The following is a 17,192-nucleotide window of genomic DNA, read 5'->3' as shown; positions in this document are numbered from 1 at the left end:
AAAGAAAGAAAATAGAGCTTGAATCATTAGACAAATGAAATAAAGAGAGGAAATATTTATAGCTTATATCACAGATAAAAATCTTATCATCCTAATCTGTAAAGAACTAGTTAAAATCAAGAGGAAAAAAACAGATGAAAACCCAGAATAAAAAAGTGGCCATAAGACTATTATGGTTTGAATGCCTGCACCTTCTGAAACTCACATTGAAACTTAACCTCCAATGGGCAACATGGAGAAGTGGAGCCTTTAAGAGGTGACTGGCTGATGAGGGCTCTGCTCTCGTGAATGGCATAATGCATTCACGGATTAATGGGTTATCACGCAGTGGGACTGGTGGCTTTATAGGAAGAGGAAGAGAGACCTGAGCTAGCACTCAGCCCCCATCCATGTGACACCCTATGCCGCATGGGGATTCTAAAGAGAACCCACCAACAAGAAGGCCCTCACCGTATGCAGCCCCTCAACCTTGGGTATTTTAGCCTCCATCACTGTAAGAAACGCATTCCTTTTCTTTATAAATTACCCAGTTTCAGGTATTTTGTTATAAGCAACAGAAAATGGACAAAGACAAAGACCTAAACACAGAGTTCACAGAAAGATACGCCAATGGTACTCAAACACTGAAATGATGCTCAATTTCACTGAAAAGAAGAGAAATCCATGTTAAAACTACAATGAGATGCCATTTCTTTCTTTTTAGACCCCCCAAAATTCCAAAGTTTGGCAGCAGTCTCTGCAGGCAAGGCATTGGGGAAACAGGCACTCTCCTACACTTCCAGTACAAATGCAAATGGCAGAAGCCTAGGGAGAGGAATTGGGCAAAGGTAAAAATACTACGTGCATCCACCCTGTCTTAGTCTGTTTGCAAAATTGCTATAAAGGAATAACTGAGGCTGGGTAACTTACGAAGAAAAGATGTTTATTTAGCTCACCCTTCTGCAGGCTGTACAAGTATGGTGCAGCATCAGTCTCTGGTGAGGGCTTCAAGCTGCCTCCGCTCATGGCTGAAAGCAAAGGGGAGCCAGTGTGTGCAGACCACAAGGGGAGAGAGGAGCCAAGAGAGGGAAGGAGGTACCAGGCTCTTTTCAACAACCCATTCTAGTGGGAACTAAGAGTGAGAACTCCCTCCCTCCCACAGGAATGGCGCCATGCTGTCCTCCGTGAGGGATCTACCTCACAGCCAAAACACCTCCCCCCAGGCCCCACCTCCAACACTGGGATCAAATGTCAACATGAGACTTGGCGGGGGCCCCCAAAACCATCTCCAAACCCTCCAAACCATTGCACACCCTTGGCCCAGCAACTCCGTATCTAAGCATCTACCCTGAAAATGCAAGTTCATAATATGAAATAACAGATGGACAAAGTTATTTTATCCATTGAGGCACTAGTTGTTAAAAAAAAAAAAAAAAATTGGAAATAAGTGAGAAAGAAGTTGAAATGAGAATACATACACACACAAATATACATAAATATGTTTATTTAAAAAGAAACATAGGAAAGATAAATCAGAAATTAAGAGAGATAGAAGTAAATTTCTCTAAGTATTTCTTTATAGTTTTGATTTCTGAACCATGTAAATATTTTACACACTAAAAATTTTAAATAAAAAATGTTATAAAAAGTAAATATAAAATTGACTGTAGACAGAAAAAAAAAGCCTAATGTAAATCAGATTGATGATATAACCATAAAGAGAAAAAAATTAAGTTTACTAAGTTTACTTATTAGGTTAGATGTTGGTAATGGTATTGCAATTTGACACCTATTTGACTGTAGGGCAATTGTGTATAAATGCTTTTGTTGGAACTATAACCATGCTTATGTTGGGAATCAAGTATTTTACTGTGGGAGATAAAAGATACAAATTACAGAATGGGGGAGGTGAGAAAACACCTCGTGTTAGATTGGTGATTGGACGTATCAGTATGAACTCACTATTCAAGCATAAATACAAGAATTAGTCTGAGGAAATTCCCCAAAATGCAGTCAGAAAGATTAAGAAATTGAAAATATAAAAGGCAAATGAAAACATGACTAGGAAGCACTTCATAAGGTATAATGACTTTATCCAAGCAAAGTATAGCGTTGTTCACTTACTGTGGGAGTCTTCCCCAACATGGTAGATGTCACTGACGTGAACATGTTTCTTATTTCAAATGCACAGAAAAGTTGGATTAAATATAACCCCAAATTTAATTTTTTTAAAAAAGTGAAACTTGAAAAAAGAAACCTACAGGTAACAGAGAAAAAACTAAAAGGCAGAATATGAACCTCACACCTGTAACCACAGGGTATTAGATCTATCATAGTTCAAGTCCCCTAGGGCAGAGGTTTTTAGGTGGCAGAATGACTTTGGGCCCTACAAAGCAGAGAACTGGAACCAACATCCTACATAAAGAGTAGGTTCTAGAAGGGATTTCTCCCTCATGGAAAAGGGATTAGAAAGCTCCTCCCACTGGCATAGCCAAGTGGCAAAAATATAGTTACTTAACGTGAGGCTCTGGGCAGGGTACCAACATTTTTTTCCATGAGAAATCAAACATTAAGACATGCGTCATGCTAATGAGGGTTCTAAATTAATATATTCTAGCCGGGTGCAGCGGCTGACGCCTGTAATCCCAGCGCTCCGGGAGGCTGAGGCAGATGGATCACCTGAAGTCAGGAGTTCGAGACCAGCTTGGTCAACATGGTGAAACCCTGTCTCTACTAAAAATACAAAAACTAGCCAGGCGTGGTGGTGCACACCTGTAGTCCCAGCTACTCGAGTGGCCGAGGTAGGAGAATTTGCTTGAACCTGGGAGGCAGAGGTTGCAATGAGCCGAGATCACACCACTGCACTCCAGCCTGGGCAACAGAGCAAGGCTCCGTCTCAAAACAAAACAAACACAACTAAATGTATACATTCTGCATGCTACAGAAATCCAAGTTAATAAACCCATGTAAAAATTAATGCTGACAGAAGTAAATCAAAATACCTCTATAAGGAATTTACACACTCACAATACAAACAAAAAAATACCTGATGAAAGTGAACACATAGCATTCCCCATGAGGGACGGTCAAAAACAACAGCAACAAAATAGAAGAATTGACTTCCAATAACTTGAATTAATAGAAAAAATATGGTGGCTAGGCACAGTGGCTTACGCCTGTAACCCCAACACTTTGGGAGGCCGAAGTAGGTGGATGGCTTGAGCTCAGGAGTTCAAGACCACCCAGGGCAATGTGGTGAAACCTCATCTCTACAAAAAAATTAGCCAAGCTTGGTGGTGTGTGCCTGTAGTCCCAGCTACTTGGGAGGCTGAGGTTGGAGAATAATTACCAGAGCCCAGGAGGTCAAGGCTACAGTGAGCCATGATCACACCAATGCACTCCATCCTAGATGAAAGAGTAAGACCCTGTCTCCATTTAAAAAAAGGAAGGAAGGAAGGAAGGAAGGAAATAAGGAAGGAAGGAAGGAAGGAAGGAAGGAAGGAAGGAAGGAAGGAAGGAAGGAAGGAAGGGAGGGAGGGAGGGAGGGAGGGAGGAAGGAAGGAAGGAAGGAGGAAGGAAGGAAAAGAAAGAGACAATAAAACCAATACAATTAAAACTTTTAAAAAGAAAAGAGGCCGGGTGCAGTCGCTCACTCCTGTAATCCCAGCACACTGGGAGGCCGAGGTGGGTGGATCACCTGAAGTCAGGAGTTCAAGACCAGCCTGGTCAACGTGGTGAAACCCCATCCCTACTACAAATACAAAACTTAGCTGGGTGTGGTGGTGGGCACCTGTAATCCCAGCTACTTGGGAGGCTGGGGCAGGAGAACTGCTTAGACCCAGGAGGCGGAGGTTTCAGTGAGCTAAGATCATGCCATTGCACTCTAGCCTGGGAGACAAGAGCAAAACTCCATCTCAAAAAAAAAAAAAAAAAAAAAAAAAGAAAGGAAAAGAACTAGAAACCATAATGCAAGACAAACTAATGGGTATGTTAAACAGCAGATTTAGCTAAAGAGAAAGATGATTAACTGAAAGATGATTCCTAGAAGAGAGGTCTGAGGAAATTACTCAGTATGCAGTGAGAAAAATTAAGAAATTGAAACTATGTAATAAAAGTCAAAATACAAGTCAAAAATACACGAAGAATGGGCTAAGAAAATCCAACGTATGTCCAACAGAAGGGCAGCAGGTGAGGTTAGGATAATTAAAGGAGTAGACACTGTTGGCTACCTATTCAGCAACCATTCTCAGTTTTTTTCTTAACTGGCAGACCTCTGACTTTGTCTGGTGTCCAACCCTCCTCCAAGTGCCTCAGAGAAGGCTGATCTTATCCCTAGTTCTGGGATACAGATCCTGATTGGTCTAAATTAATCACTGTGTTCCCTTTCTTCTTGCAGTTCTGGCAGTCTCCCCTGTAGTTAGGCAGGAGGAAAAGTCTTTGATGAGGGGAAGGGGAAAGATTTTTGGGTAAAGCTGCTTTGATCTCACAAAGACACAAGGAAGACAAATCTCTCTAATGACCCTAGAGGCAAAGACAGAAAGGGAGCCTGGAGCTGTGGCAGCCATCTTGAGACCATTAGGGACGCGAAGCCAACATGCTGAGCGTGGCTGAAAAGAAAGGCTGATCCTTGGGTTAATAAATTAATAAATCCTGAAGTCACCTTTCTCCTGGGTTTTTGTTATGTGAAGTAATACATTTTTAAAAACTGTTTTTAAAGCTATTTTGAGTTGGGTTTCTGTTACTTGAGTCAAACATATCCAACCTACTAGGGTTAACAAGAATTTAGAGGTATGATTGAACATTTTGTAGGATTAAAAAAAATACACGAGTCCTCAAATTGAAAGAACATAACAAATTCTGAAAATAATTTTTTTGGAAAGCCTGCATCAAGACACATCAGAATAAAAAACGAAAACACCAACATACAGAGAAACGGAAAAAGCCAGAAAACAATGGAATAATATCTAAGGAAAAGAACCTTTGCTCTAAAGTTCTATAATATCATTCAAAAGAAGGTAAATATACTTTTGGGGTGAACAAAACCCGAATAGTTAACTAATGACAACTCTTGAGTGATCTGCTTAAGGATACATTTCACGAAGAACGAAACAATACAGAGACAAGAGGTAGGGTACAAGAATCAATTGTTAGAAAAAAATTTGGGCTAGGCGCGGTGGCTCACACCTTAATCCCAGCACTTTGGGAGGCCGGGGTGGGTGGATCATGAGGTCAGGAGATCGAGACCATCCTGGCTAACACAGTGAAACCTTGTCTCTACTAAAAATGCAAAAAATTAGCCGGGTGTGGTGGCAGGCGCCTGTAGTCCCAGCTACTCGGGAGACTGAGGCAGGAGAATGGCGTGAACCTGGGAGGTGGAGCTTGCAGGGAGCCGAGATCGCACCACTGCACTATAGCCTGGGTGAGAAAGTGAGACTCTGTCTCAAACAAAAAAAGAAAAAAAATTGGTAAATATGTAGATAAATCTAAATAGGAGCAATAAAAAATATAGGCCCGGTGCAGTGGCTGATGCCTTTAATTCTAGCACTTTGGGAGGCCAAGGTGGGCGGATCACTTGAGGTCGGGAGTTCGGGACCAGCCTGGCCAACATGGTGAAACTCCATCTCTACTAAAAATACAAAAATTAACCAGGAGTGGTGGCGGGTGCCTGTAATCCCAGGTACTCAGGAGGCTGAGGCAGGAGAATCACTGGAACCCAGCAGGCAGAGGTTGCAGTGAGCTGAGATCGCACCACTGCACTCCAGTCTGGGCGACAGAGCAAGACTCCGTCTTAGCAAGCACACCAGTGACCTGAGAATCAGAGAGCCCAGAATTGGCTGCCGTCTTTCAGGCCTTCTGGTCCAACATTCCCCAGGAGACAGAGGAGGAATGTGGGCCTAAGAGCTGCCCACCCAGCGAAATTCGAAATCCCAGTCTCTGCCAGGAGGTCTGGAGTAGGGAAGGCACAAGCCTCAGCAAATCCCTCAGGGTGTATCTTTAAAGAACAAGACAAGTGGTTTGGAATGCCCCTGCCAGAGAAGGCTTCCTGGCGGGCAGCCAGCTTACCCAGGGCCCAACAAGCCAGGGCCCATTGAATGGAAGCAAGCTCAAGTGTGACTCACATTTCCACTCTCTGGGGCTGTTCTGCTGCCAGACACAAAGGTGCTTCAGAACTCCCACACTCACTACATCCTGCCCTGGCCAAGTAAATCACCTTGCACTGCTTCTCCGAGAAACAGCTAGACGAAGTAAACCTATCAGAAATTATCCCTGAGAAAGAGAGCTATCCCTCTCAGACAGGTCATCAGAGAAGCTGATCACTAACTCATCCTTGCCACCACAGCTCAACGTATTGTGGTCACTCCTCTTTTGGAATTGTCTTCAGTCTTCTTGTGCATTTCCAGAGATAGTAAATTGTCTGCTGGATTAGACTACTGGCAACGGCTTCAGGTCAAAGTCAAATCTTATCACTCAATTCAGTAATTAATACCATTTTGTAATCAGTCCAAGTGCCCATCAATGATAGACTGGATAAAGAAAATGTGGTACATATGTACCATGGAATACTATGTACACATAAAAAGAATAAGATCATAGTCTTTGTAGGGACAAGGATGGAGCTGGAGACTGTTATCCTCAGCAAACTAATGCAGAAACAGAAAACCAGATATCACATATTCTCACCTATTAGTGGAAGCTAAATGATGAGAACACAGAGAGGAACAACAGACACTAAGGCCTACTTGAGGGTGGAGGATAGGAGGAGGGAGAGGAGCAGAAAAAATAACTATTAGGTACTAGGCTTAGTACCTGGGTGACAAAATAATTGCACAACAAACCCCTGTGTTATGAGTTTACCTGTATAACAAACCTGCACATGTACCGCTGAACTTAAAAGTTAAAAAACAAAAATCAAAAACAAGGCAACACTAGAGTATTGAGACAGGTATCTGTTGTGTTTTATAAACTGCTTTGCATGGTAATATCCAAGAAATAATTCCAGAAATGCCTTGAGCTTCAAGGACAGGATTACTACAGCATAAGGCTAGGTTCTTTCTATTATTTATTGTGCAAATCTGGGTTATTTTGTGGTCTCACATTTTTACCTAAAACTCTTTCATTTTGATTGACTCAAGGTAAAAATTTCTTCCTGATCATATTGCTGTTGCCCTGCACTTGTCAGAAAGACTGTGTGGCCCTGATGGTTAAGAGCACAGATGCCAGTCAGGCGCTGTGGCTCACGCTTGTAATCCCAGCACTTTAGGAGGCCGAGGCGGCTGGATCATGAGGTCAGGAGTTCGAGACCAACCTGGCCAACATAGTGAAACCCTGTCTCTACTAAAAATACAAAAATTAGCCAGGTATGGTGACACACACCTGTAATCCCAGGTACTCATGAGGCTGAAGCAGGAGAATTGCTTGAACCCAGGAGCCAAGACTGCGCCATCTGCCTAAGAGACAGGGTGAGACTATGTCTCAAAAAAAAAAAAAGGCACAGATGCTAAAGCCAACTGTCTGGATCTGAAGCCCAGCCCATCCACTTTTTAGCTACATAAGCCTAAGTAAAACGGTTGCCTTCTGTGTCCTTGTCTATAAAATGAGTATCATCTTCCTTTTAGAGCTATTGTGAGGACTGAGTTCATTTGTATAAAGTGCCCGGAGCAGCATCCGGTGCACAGTAACAGTTCACTGCATGCTAGTGTTACCATTTGAAGAGTTTAACCTGATTTTACTTTGGGAAATGACCTATTTCTGGCCTACCCTTTTGAAATTTTTAGGCCATGTGATTTGGGTGAAGCCATCATCACTTGCAGCTCTAGGGGTCAGCTCAACTAGGGTGGCTAGAGAGTCTCCCTGATGGGGCTAGGGATGCTCACTTGACCCTAGGTCCAGGATTTTGGCGGGAAGCGTTGGAGGACAGGCTAGCTTACCACAGGGCTGGCAGTGTGACAAAGTACGAACCCAGGGTTGCAGCAGCCGGCCATCTTTAACACTACATGGGAGGAGCTTACCAGCAAATAAAGCAGAGGATGAGAGCACAGGACAAAGGGGTGGATAGGTGGTGGGGGACACAGGTGAATTCATCCACAAATGCTGATACAAGGATTTGAGATTCTGAATCTTCTTTTTCTAGTTACATAAGCCAGTCACTTTTTTTCCTTCCCTTACACTAATTTTGCTGGGTTTCTATCACTTGCAACTTACAGAATCCTAATATTCTGATATATCATGATCTATATACCACATGTCAAGACTCCACCTCTTTGGACACTGCTACCAGAAGCCTTCCCTTTGTCAAGTGTAGGCCAACTCAAGCACAGCTCTGCCTGCCTCAGCCTCCTCCTTTTCCTCCTTTTTGCCATGGGCTCCTGGGCCCCCCTAGGAAGTAGACTCTTCTCATATGGAGGCATTGAGAAGCTCTTCACCCCCAGAGTGTGTCCCTTTAGGATCAGAAGATCTATGTCCCAGTTCACAAGCCACTGCAAGGAAAGTGAGACCTCCCCCATCTCCACAATGCCCCTCATATAGGAGGCCATCCAAGGGACAGCCTGAGAACCTGCAAATCACAGGCGTGGGATTACTGGTGGGGTGTGGTGGTCGGAAGGAGGCGGGTCCTCATGCCTCTCTAATGAGGGTCTCTTGCATAGGACAAGACACACCTGTCCTCTCCAGAATTCTGCTCCAGAGAAAATAGGGGTTTTTTAAATCATAAAGGTCTCTTCTGATATCCTTAAATCTGCCTGAGTGAGGCAGTGTTCCATTAGATGCACCATTCCATTTCCACTCTGCGAATCCCACTATCAATTCTTACGAAGAGCGGACCAGCCTGCCGCGCTGGGACCTCCAGCTGCCCTCTTCTAAAGAAATCAAGTACAAACAGGTAGGTACATAAGCTGTTCAAATAAATAGTCCTCCAGCTGAGGAAAATCCCTCAACACTACTTCCAACAAGCCTGGGGGAAATCATCCCGCTGCCCATTTGGCCACACTCTTAGGGCCCCTTCATCTCAGCACCTCAAAGCACTTCACACACATCAGTCACTAACAGGGGCAGGGTGTGTGGTGGAGGTAGGCTTGGGAAGAAGGTTCTAATAACCACCCTGTAACTGAGATAAAGAAAGGGAACCCCTACTTTCATCCCAACCACAAACCAGGCCACACAACTCGTTGAGAGGCAGAAAGAGATCATGGGCTCCCTGGGTGTCCACACCTATGTGTAAACAGCCAGGTGTGAAGGCTCCCTCCTGTGCTCCCTCCATGCTTCCCTGGCACTCGACTGAAAGTTGCCCCACAGATAGCAGGCACAAGGACGTGGCCTCTGCAGCCCCAGGGGCATGTACCCACCCAGCCAACCCAGAGTCTGTTGCAATGCACAGTGCTTTGGCCCTCTCCCCATTAGGGCACCACAAATCTAGCAATGTCTTTGTTCAAAACCTCTCACTTAACAAGTGCAGCAGGTCTGAGTTCTGATCTGCTTGGGAAAATGCACCGCGGGAAGGCAAAGCTAGAGTTAGAACCCCAGATGGCCTCACGGACTTCTGAATTCTGAATTCGGCAGTGGGAGAGAACTGGCTTTGGTGCTCTCCACACGTACATGATCAACTTGAGCACCTCACTGCCCTTCACAACATCCTTCTGCAAATGCCGCTGGAAGTCAGCAGTTTGGGGTTTCTCTCCAGCTTCTGCAGCTGACTGTGACCCTGTCCACAAGGGCATCAGCAGCGAGTCTATCAAATATTGTTCCAAATCCAAGCCCTTGGATTCTGGGTATAGACATTCCCAAGGCTCAATCCTTAATCCATTCTTTTCTTCCTATGAGATTCCTTGAGAATTTTATCTATTTCCAGAGTATTGCTTAATTATTAATGACAGTATTTGCAAAACACAGTGTAATACATGACATACTATTACACACATCATCTCACTTGATTTTCTGAATAACTTTTACAGGTAGGGATGACTTCTCCCCCTTTTTAAAGAGGCAGCATGACATAATGGTTAAGAGCATGAGCTCTGAAACTAGAAAGCCCGGGTTCCAAATCCCAGCTCTGCTACGTACTGCCTCTGTGGCCTTGACATGTTACTTCACCCCTCCCAGCATCAGTCTCCCCATCTGTAAAACAGGGATAATAGGAGTATCTACCTCATAGGATTGGTGGTAGGAGTCAATGAGTGAATATTTGTACTGTGCTTGGAACAGTGCTTAGTGCTACATGTTAAATAAATAAAATGGGGAAACTGAGGCTCAGAAAGGTTAAGCGACGAGTTCAAGAGACCAGTAGATATTAGCCCTACAACTTGGTAATGTGCCTGTGAGTCTATTGTTTATCTTCAATCCGTCCATTCACCACAGCAGATGAGATGCTACAAGGTCAAGCCTCACTGTGTTGCAGACTCCTCACCACCAACCCCTTCCCAGGCCCTCTGCTGCAGCCAGCTGTGCTGTACTCTCCCATTTCCACTCTGCTTTTACTTATTTGAAAGACTCTCCCTGTCTGTGGAATGAATGAAGATGTAGTAAGTATAAAGCATTTTATTGATCTATTGGGCTAATAATTCTATTTAAAAACAGAAAGAAAGAAAGTAGTGGGGTAAGAAGAGATTGAGGCTCAGAAACAACACAGACAATATATCAAGTCACAGATGACCCTGGATTTGGCAGTGATTTCTTATAGATGACACCAAAGGCACGGGCAACAGAAAACAAAATAGACAAACTGGACTTCATGAAAAGTTTAAAATTTTGTGCATCCAAAGACACTATCAACAGAGTAAAAAGACGACAGCCCACAGATTGGGAGAAAATATTTGCAAATTATATATCTGATAAAGGATAAACATCCAAAATATATAGAGGACTCCTAAAACTCAACAAGAAAAACACAAACAATCCAATTCAGAAATAAGCAAAGGGTTATATTAGGTGAAGCAACTCTGACAAACACCACATAAGTGGGCACTAAATAATGTATGCACAGGGACATAGACTATAGAAGTGGTGTAGAGTGTAGAGTGGTAGACGATGGAGACTCAGCAGGGTGAGGGTTAGGCAGGGGAGTGGATGAGGAGAAACAACTTAATGGGTACAATGTACGTTACTCCAGTGATGGATATGCTAAAAGCCCTGACTTAACCACTGTGCAATACATTCATGTAACAAAACTGCACTTGTACCCCTTAAATCCATACACAAAAAAATTTTCTACTCAGGAGGCTGAGGCAGGAGAATTGCTTGAACCCAGGAGGTGGTGGCTGCAGTAAGCCGAGATTGTGCCATTGCACTCCAGCCTGGGCAACATGAGTGAAACTCTGTCTCAAAAAAAAAAAAAGTATTAATAAAAGTTTTTCAATAAGCAAAAGACTTGAATAGACATTTTTACAAAGACGAGTAAATGGCCAATAAACACATGAAAAGATGCTCAATTCACTAATGATTTAGGTAAATGCAAATCAAAACCACAATGAGATATCACCTTCATACCCACTAGAATGGCTACTATCAAAAAGAAAAGAAAAAAAGCAAATGGTGAGGATGCAAAGAAATTGCAACCCTTTTACGCTGTTGGCAGGGATGTAAAATGGTACAGCCACTGTGGAGAATAGTATGGCAGTTCCTCAAAAAATTAAACATAGAATTACCATATGATCCAGCAATTCTATTTCTGTGTATATAATGAAAAGAACTGAAAGCAAGGTCTCAAAGAGATATTTGCACACCAATATTCATAGCAGCATTATTCACAACAGCTAAAATGTAGAAGCAACCCAAATCTCCATCAAGGGCTGAATGGATTAGCAAATTGTAGTATATATATACATACATATATATTATTCAGTCTTAGAAAAGGAAGGAAATTCTGACATTTGCTGTAACATGGATGAAACCTGGGGACATATGCTAAGTAAAATACGCTAGTCACAAAAAGACAACTATTTTATGATTCTACTTACATGAGGTATCTAGAGTAGTCAAAATTAGAAATACAAAGTAGAATAGTAGTTGCCAGGACCTGGATGGAGGGTAGAATGGGGAGTTGTGGTTTAATGGGAATAGGGTTTCTACAAGCTGGAGACTTCTGCAGATGGACGATGGTGATGGCTGCATGACAATATGTATGTACTTAATACCACTCAACTGTGCACTTAAAAATGGTTAAGATGGTAATATTTCTTGGCTCTGTGTCCCCACACATATCTTATCTCAAATTGTAACCCCCACATGTCAAGGGAGGGACCTGCTGGGAGGTGATCAGATCATGGGGGTGGTTTCCTCATGCTGTTCTCGTGGTAGTGAGGGAGTTCTCACATTGCTTCACTGGGTGCAAGCCCCAAGCCTTGGCAGCTTCCATGTAGTGTTGGGTCTGCAGGTGCACTGAAGATAAGAGATGAGCCTTGGGAACCTCCACCTAGATGTCAGAGGAGGTATGGAAATGCCTGAATGTCCAGGCAGAAGTCTGCTGCAGGGGTAGAGCCCTCATGAAGAAACTCTACTAGAGCAGTGCAGAAGGGAAATGTGGGGTTGGAGCCCCACACAGAGTCCCCACCGGGGCACTGCCTAGTGAAGATGTGTGAAGAGGACCACCGTCCTCCAGACCCCTGAAAGGTAGATCCACCGACAGCTTGCACCATGCACCTGGAAAAGCTGCAGGCACTCAACCAGCCCGTGAAAGCAGCCACAGAGGCTGTACCCTGAAGAGCCACAGGGGTGGAGCTGCCCAAGGCTATGGGAGCCCACCCCTTGCATCAGCATGCCCTGGATGCGAGACAGAGGCAAAGGAGATTTTGGAGCTTTAAGATTTAATGACTGCCCAGCTGGGTTTCAGACTTGCATGGAGTCTGTGATCCCTTTGTTTTGGCCAATTTCTCCCATTTGGAATGGGAACATTTACCCAATGCTTGTACCCCCATTGTATTTTGGAAGTAACTAACTTGCTTTTGATTTTACAGGCTCTAGGCAAAAGGGACTTGCCTTGTCTTACATAAGACTTTGGGCTTGGACTTTTTGGTTAATGCTGGAATAAGTTAAGGCCTTGAGGGACTGTTGGGAAGGGATAATTGGTTTTGAAATGTGAAAAGGACATGAGATTTGGGAGGGGCCGGGGGAAGAATGATATGGTTTGGCTCTGTGTCCCCACCCAAATCTCATCTCGAATTGTAATCTCCACATGTTGAGGGAGGGACCTGGTGGGAGGCGATTGGATCATGGAGGCGATTTCCCTCATGCTGTTCTCATGATACTGACAGAGTTCTCAGGAGACCCGATGGTTTTAAAAATGGCAGTTTCCCTGAGTGCTCACTCTCTCCTGCTGCCTTGTGAAGAAGGTATGTGCTTCTACTTTGCCTTCTGCCATAATTATAAGTTTCCTGAGGACTCCCCAGCATGCAGAACTGTGATTCAAATAAACCTCTTTCCTGTATAAATTACCCAGTTTTAGCTATTTCTTTATAGCAGTGTGAAAACGAACTAATACAGACAGTAAACTTTATGTTATGTGTATTTTACCATAATTTTAAAATTTTGGAAGAAAAAACATATCTAGGCATCTTCTGCTTAACTTCTCTGTCCCACAGGGATTGGAGAGTCATGAAATGAAGGAAGCCAGCTATTTCCACAGCTTCTCACCCATTGTTAGAGATAAGATCCTTAGAAAACATCTAGTCTAACCTCCTCCTGTAACATATGAGGAAACTAAGACCTTGTCTGGCATTAATTATTGCTCTCAAGGAACTAATACAGCAGTGACTTCCAAGGCCGAGCCCACTGAATAAAACCATTAATCATGCTGCGCCCACCCCAGCAAGTGGGACAACTCCCCAGGTGACATGGTAAAACAGAACTCTACTTTTTGTGAATCAACTCCCTCTGCAGTTTTTGTTGCGGCATGTAGGAAAATGTGAGGGACACGTAATCCTAAGCAAAACTGGGCTCTCAACCATAGACGGTCAGTGAATTTTTTAAAAGGACAACTGGCCTCTCTCCCAGGTCTCCACCTCTTATATTAAAAGCTGTCTTCACCCCTTCATGTTTCCCAGTTAGCACAGACAGCAGAGGTCCATGTCAGCCTCCTAGAAAATCCACAAGCAACTAGCAGGACTCGTGATGAAGACAGCTCACACTGGGGAGAGTCTCAGGCCCCCAGAGGAAAGCGCTTTAGGAATAGAGAGGAAAAAACAGCTGGAGATCCACACAGCTTTCTGTGACAGCTTTAGCAACCTGAAGATCAAGCAAGTCCTCATAGAAATCACTGTTTGAGCTGCACATTAGGCAGGGATTTTTTCCTCTGGTAGCCCGCTGGCTGCCCCAGCCTCAACCACGTCATTCCCTCCGTGGGAGAGGGCAGAAATTCCAGCCCTTCCAGAGCAGGCGTGAGGAAGCCTCCACAGACACTGGCCCATGGCCTGGCCTCCCAGCAAATCCCTGAGGTGAAGCTGGGTCACAAAAGATCAGAACTGCCCAAGGCTGTTGTAAGTCTGTTTGGCGCTGCTGCCAGAAGTGGCTGTGGTGCTTCAACAGGCAACTGTGCCAGGAGCCCCTGCTCAGATGGAGAGAAGCCAGTGCCACTCCCTGGAGCTCCAGACTCCTACCTCCGACCAACATCTCCACCTGCATGTCACAGGCATTGTAAGCCTGTGTCCAAAACCAGATTTTGAGTCTTTCACCTCTCAAGCTGCTCTTCCTGTGTTCCTCCTCATTCCACGTGCGCCACCCCATCTTTCCAGTTGTACAGGCCCTAGACTATGCAGTCACTCCTGGCTCCTCATTCTCTCATGTCCTGGACTTAGTCCATTAGGAAATCTACTGGCTCTAGGTTTGAAAAGTATCCAGAAATCACCTTTGTCTTACTATTCTCTGCTACCACCACTCTGGACCAGGCTACATTATATCTTCTCTGGATTATTAAAGTAGCTTCCCATGAATCCTCCTGCTTCCACCCTTCCCCTTTTCTCAATACAGCAACCACAGTGAACCTGTTAAAACAGACATCAAAACAAGCCACGGCTTTGCTCAAAACCATAAAAGGATTCCCATGTCACTCAGAGCAAGCCCAAGGTTGTTACCTAGACCTGCAGCTCCCTCCAGGGCCTGGCTCTCCATTACCACTCCAATCTCATAATAAAAATTACCTTTGATTCTTTCTACTCCAACGCACTAGCCTCCTCACTATTTCTGAAACCCATCAAGCACATTTCCAGCTCGGGGGCTTTGCATTTGCTGTTTCCTATGCCCAGAATGCCCTTACCTTTAACTCACCTTTTCAGCAGAGCCTTCCCCATCCATACTATGTAACACTTCATACCCACTCCAACACTTCCTGGCCCATCCCCTTCTTTGCTTTTTGTCCTTAGCACACGTGTGTCCTAATTTATCTTGTTAATGTCTTACTCTTTCACAAGACTGTAGGTTCCATGAGGGCGAGGAAATTTTGGTCTGTAAATTTTCTAATCAGCACCTAGAAAAGTGCCTGGCACATCGCAGATGTTCAATAATTGTGATGAATAAATATAGGAACAATGAGACACTAGACACCTTGACACACTAGGCATTTCCTGTTTACTCTGCAGAAGAGTAGCAGACACTATTCATTATCCAGCCAACATCCCTTCTCCTCTTCTAGCAAAAGAACCCTGATTTCATGTGGGGTACCAAATGTGCCTACAAAAATATACTGGCTTGGTTCAGGAATGGTGGCTCATGCCTATAATCCCAACACTTTGGGAGGCCAAGGCAAGAAAATTGCTTGAGCTCAGGAGTTCAAGAGCAGTCTGGAAAACACAGCAAGATCTTGTATCTGCTAAAAACCAAAGAAAGAAACAAAGAATTAGCCAGGCATGGTAATGCACACCTGTAGTCCCAGCTAATCAGGAGGCTGAGGGAGGAGGATGGCTTGAGCCCAGAAGGTCAAGGCTGCAGTGATCTATGATTGTACCACTACGACCCAGCCTGGGAACAAAGCAAGACCCTGTCTCAAAAAAATTACATACACACACACACACACACACACACACACACAACTTGCTTGCATGGAAGCTGGAGTGGCCGTTAGACCAGTCTACAAAGTGGTGGAAAGCCATTCCCCAATACAAAGGGACAGACTCAGCTGTGGCTTTTACCCTTCTCCTTTCCCTTTCTCCTGACTGGAACTCAAAGTCAATGCTTGAAGGTGAATGTGAAGAGCCATTTTTTGATCAGGTAGCTGTAAGTTCCATGCAATAGAAAGCAGAAAATCCCTAAGGTGAAGCTGGGTCACAAAAGATCAGAACTGCCCAAGGCTGTCCAAGTCTGTCTGATGCTGAAGCAGTCCAAGGTACCTAATGAACTGTGAAGTCACTACACCCAACCCCAGCTAGTCAACCCCTTTTTGGTTAAGTCCTGTAGCAGGGTTGCCTTCGCATGTTGTGAAAAGCAATCCTGACTTGACACACAGGTTGAAAGTGAGAAGAGAGGTGCTGAGGAAGGCAAACTGTGCTGTGATGAATATGATGATGCAGTCAGCTCAGCTGCTGGTAAGGATTGGTGCCACCACGTCTTCATCTGCCCATCCATCTCCTTCTCCCGTCCACCCTGTCCCATTCTCCTCAACCCCCAGTTCAAACACTGCTGCAACCCTAACTCGTATCCCTTTTTCCCACGATAACTCCAAATAAAATCAAACATTCTAATCATTGGAAGAAGAGGGATGTCCAGTTACAATTTCCCTTTCAAAAATGCACTAACACTCAAGCTAATCCTCAGGAAATGCTCCATTCTAGATAGCTGAGTTTTCTGAATTGGTCGAGTTTTATTAATACCACCCTGAAACTACCAAAACTCTTTAAGCCTTTAAGCAAAATTCATCAAAATCTATCACACATTTTTCTGTATTTTAAAATAAGGTATACAAAACGTAATTTTCATAATAATTTGAGGTCATTAAATGCCAAGATACGTGGAACTATGACTTGGGAAAAACCTTAGAGAGCAATTCTAATGGGAGCATTTTCTTCTGGAACCTTGGAGAAGGTTGTTAGCTTGCCCACAGTCACTCAGCTAGTGGGTTATCACAGTGAGTCATTATTATATGATCCAAAACACAGTGATTCCCTCAAGACTGGTAAAGGTCGTTTATATGGTTTGGATATTTGTCCCCTGTAAATCCCACGTTGAAATGTGATCCCCAGTGTTGAAGGTGTGGCGCTAGAGGTGTTTGGGTCATGGGGGCAGGACTGGTGCCATCC

General features: G+C 44.1%; 1 protein-coding gene across 6 annotated transcripts in view; it reads right to left on the bottom strand.

The window, feature by feature from the left end:
• The window catches only part of GPR161 (G protein-coupled receptor 161), a 57,213-nt gene that overhangs the window by 27,260 nt on the left and 12,761 nt on the right, over positions 1 to 17,192 (bottom strand). Inside the window, exon 1 of one of the 6 annotated variants that reach the window (XM_037985992.2) lies at positions 936 to 1,010. The exons of the other annotated variants lie outside the window; for them this stretch is intronic. Within the exon in view, the coding sequence (XP_037841920.2) occupies positions 936 to 1,005 (70 nt within the window). The 5' untranslated portion in view covers positions 1,006 to 1,010. Of the gene's footprint in view, positions 1 to 935; positions 1,011 to 17,192 lie in introns of those variants that run through there. 6 annotated transcript variants of the gene reach the window in all.

This window comes from Chlorocebus sabaeus, chromosome 25, assembly GCF_047675955.1.
Source record: "Chlorocebus sabaeus isolate Y175 chromosome 25, mChlSab1.0.hap1, whole genome shotgun sequence".
Lineage (NCBI taxonomy): Eukaryota > Metazoa > Chordata > Mammalia > Primates > Cercopithecidae > Chlorocebus > Chlorocebus sabaeus.
Note: the sequence above shows the minus strand (reverse complement) of the source record. Positions and strands in the feature narration are given on the sequence as shown.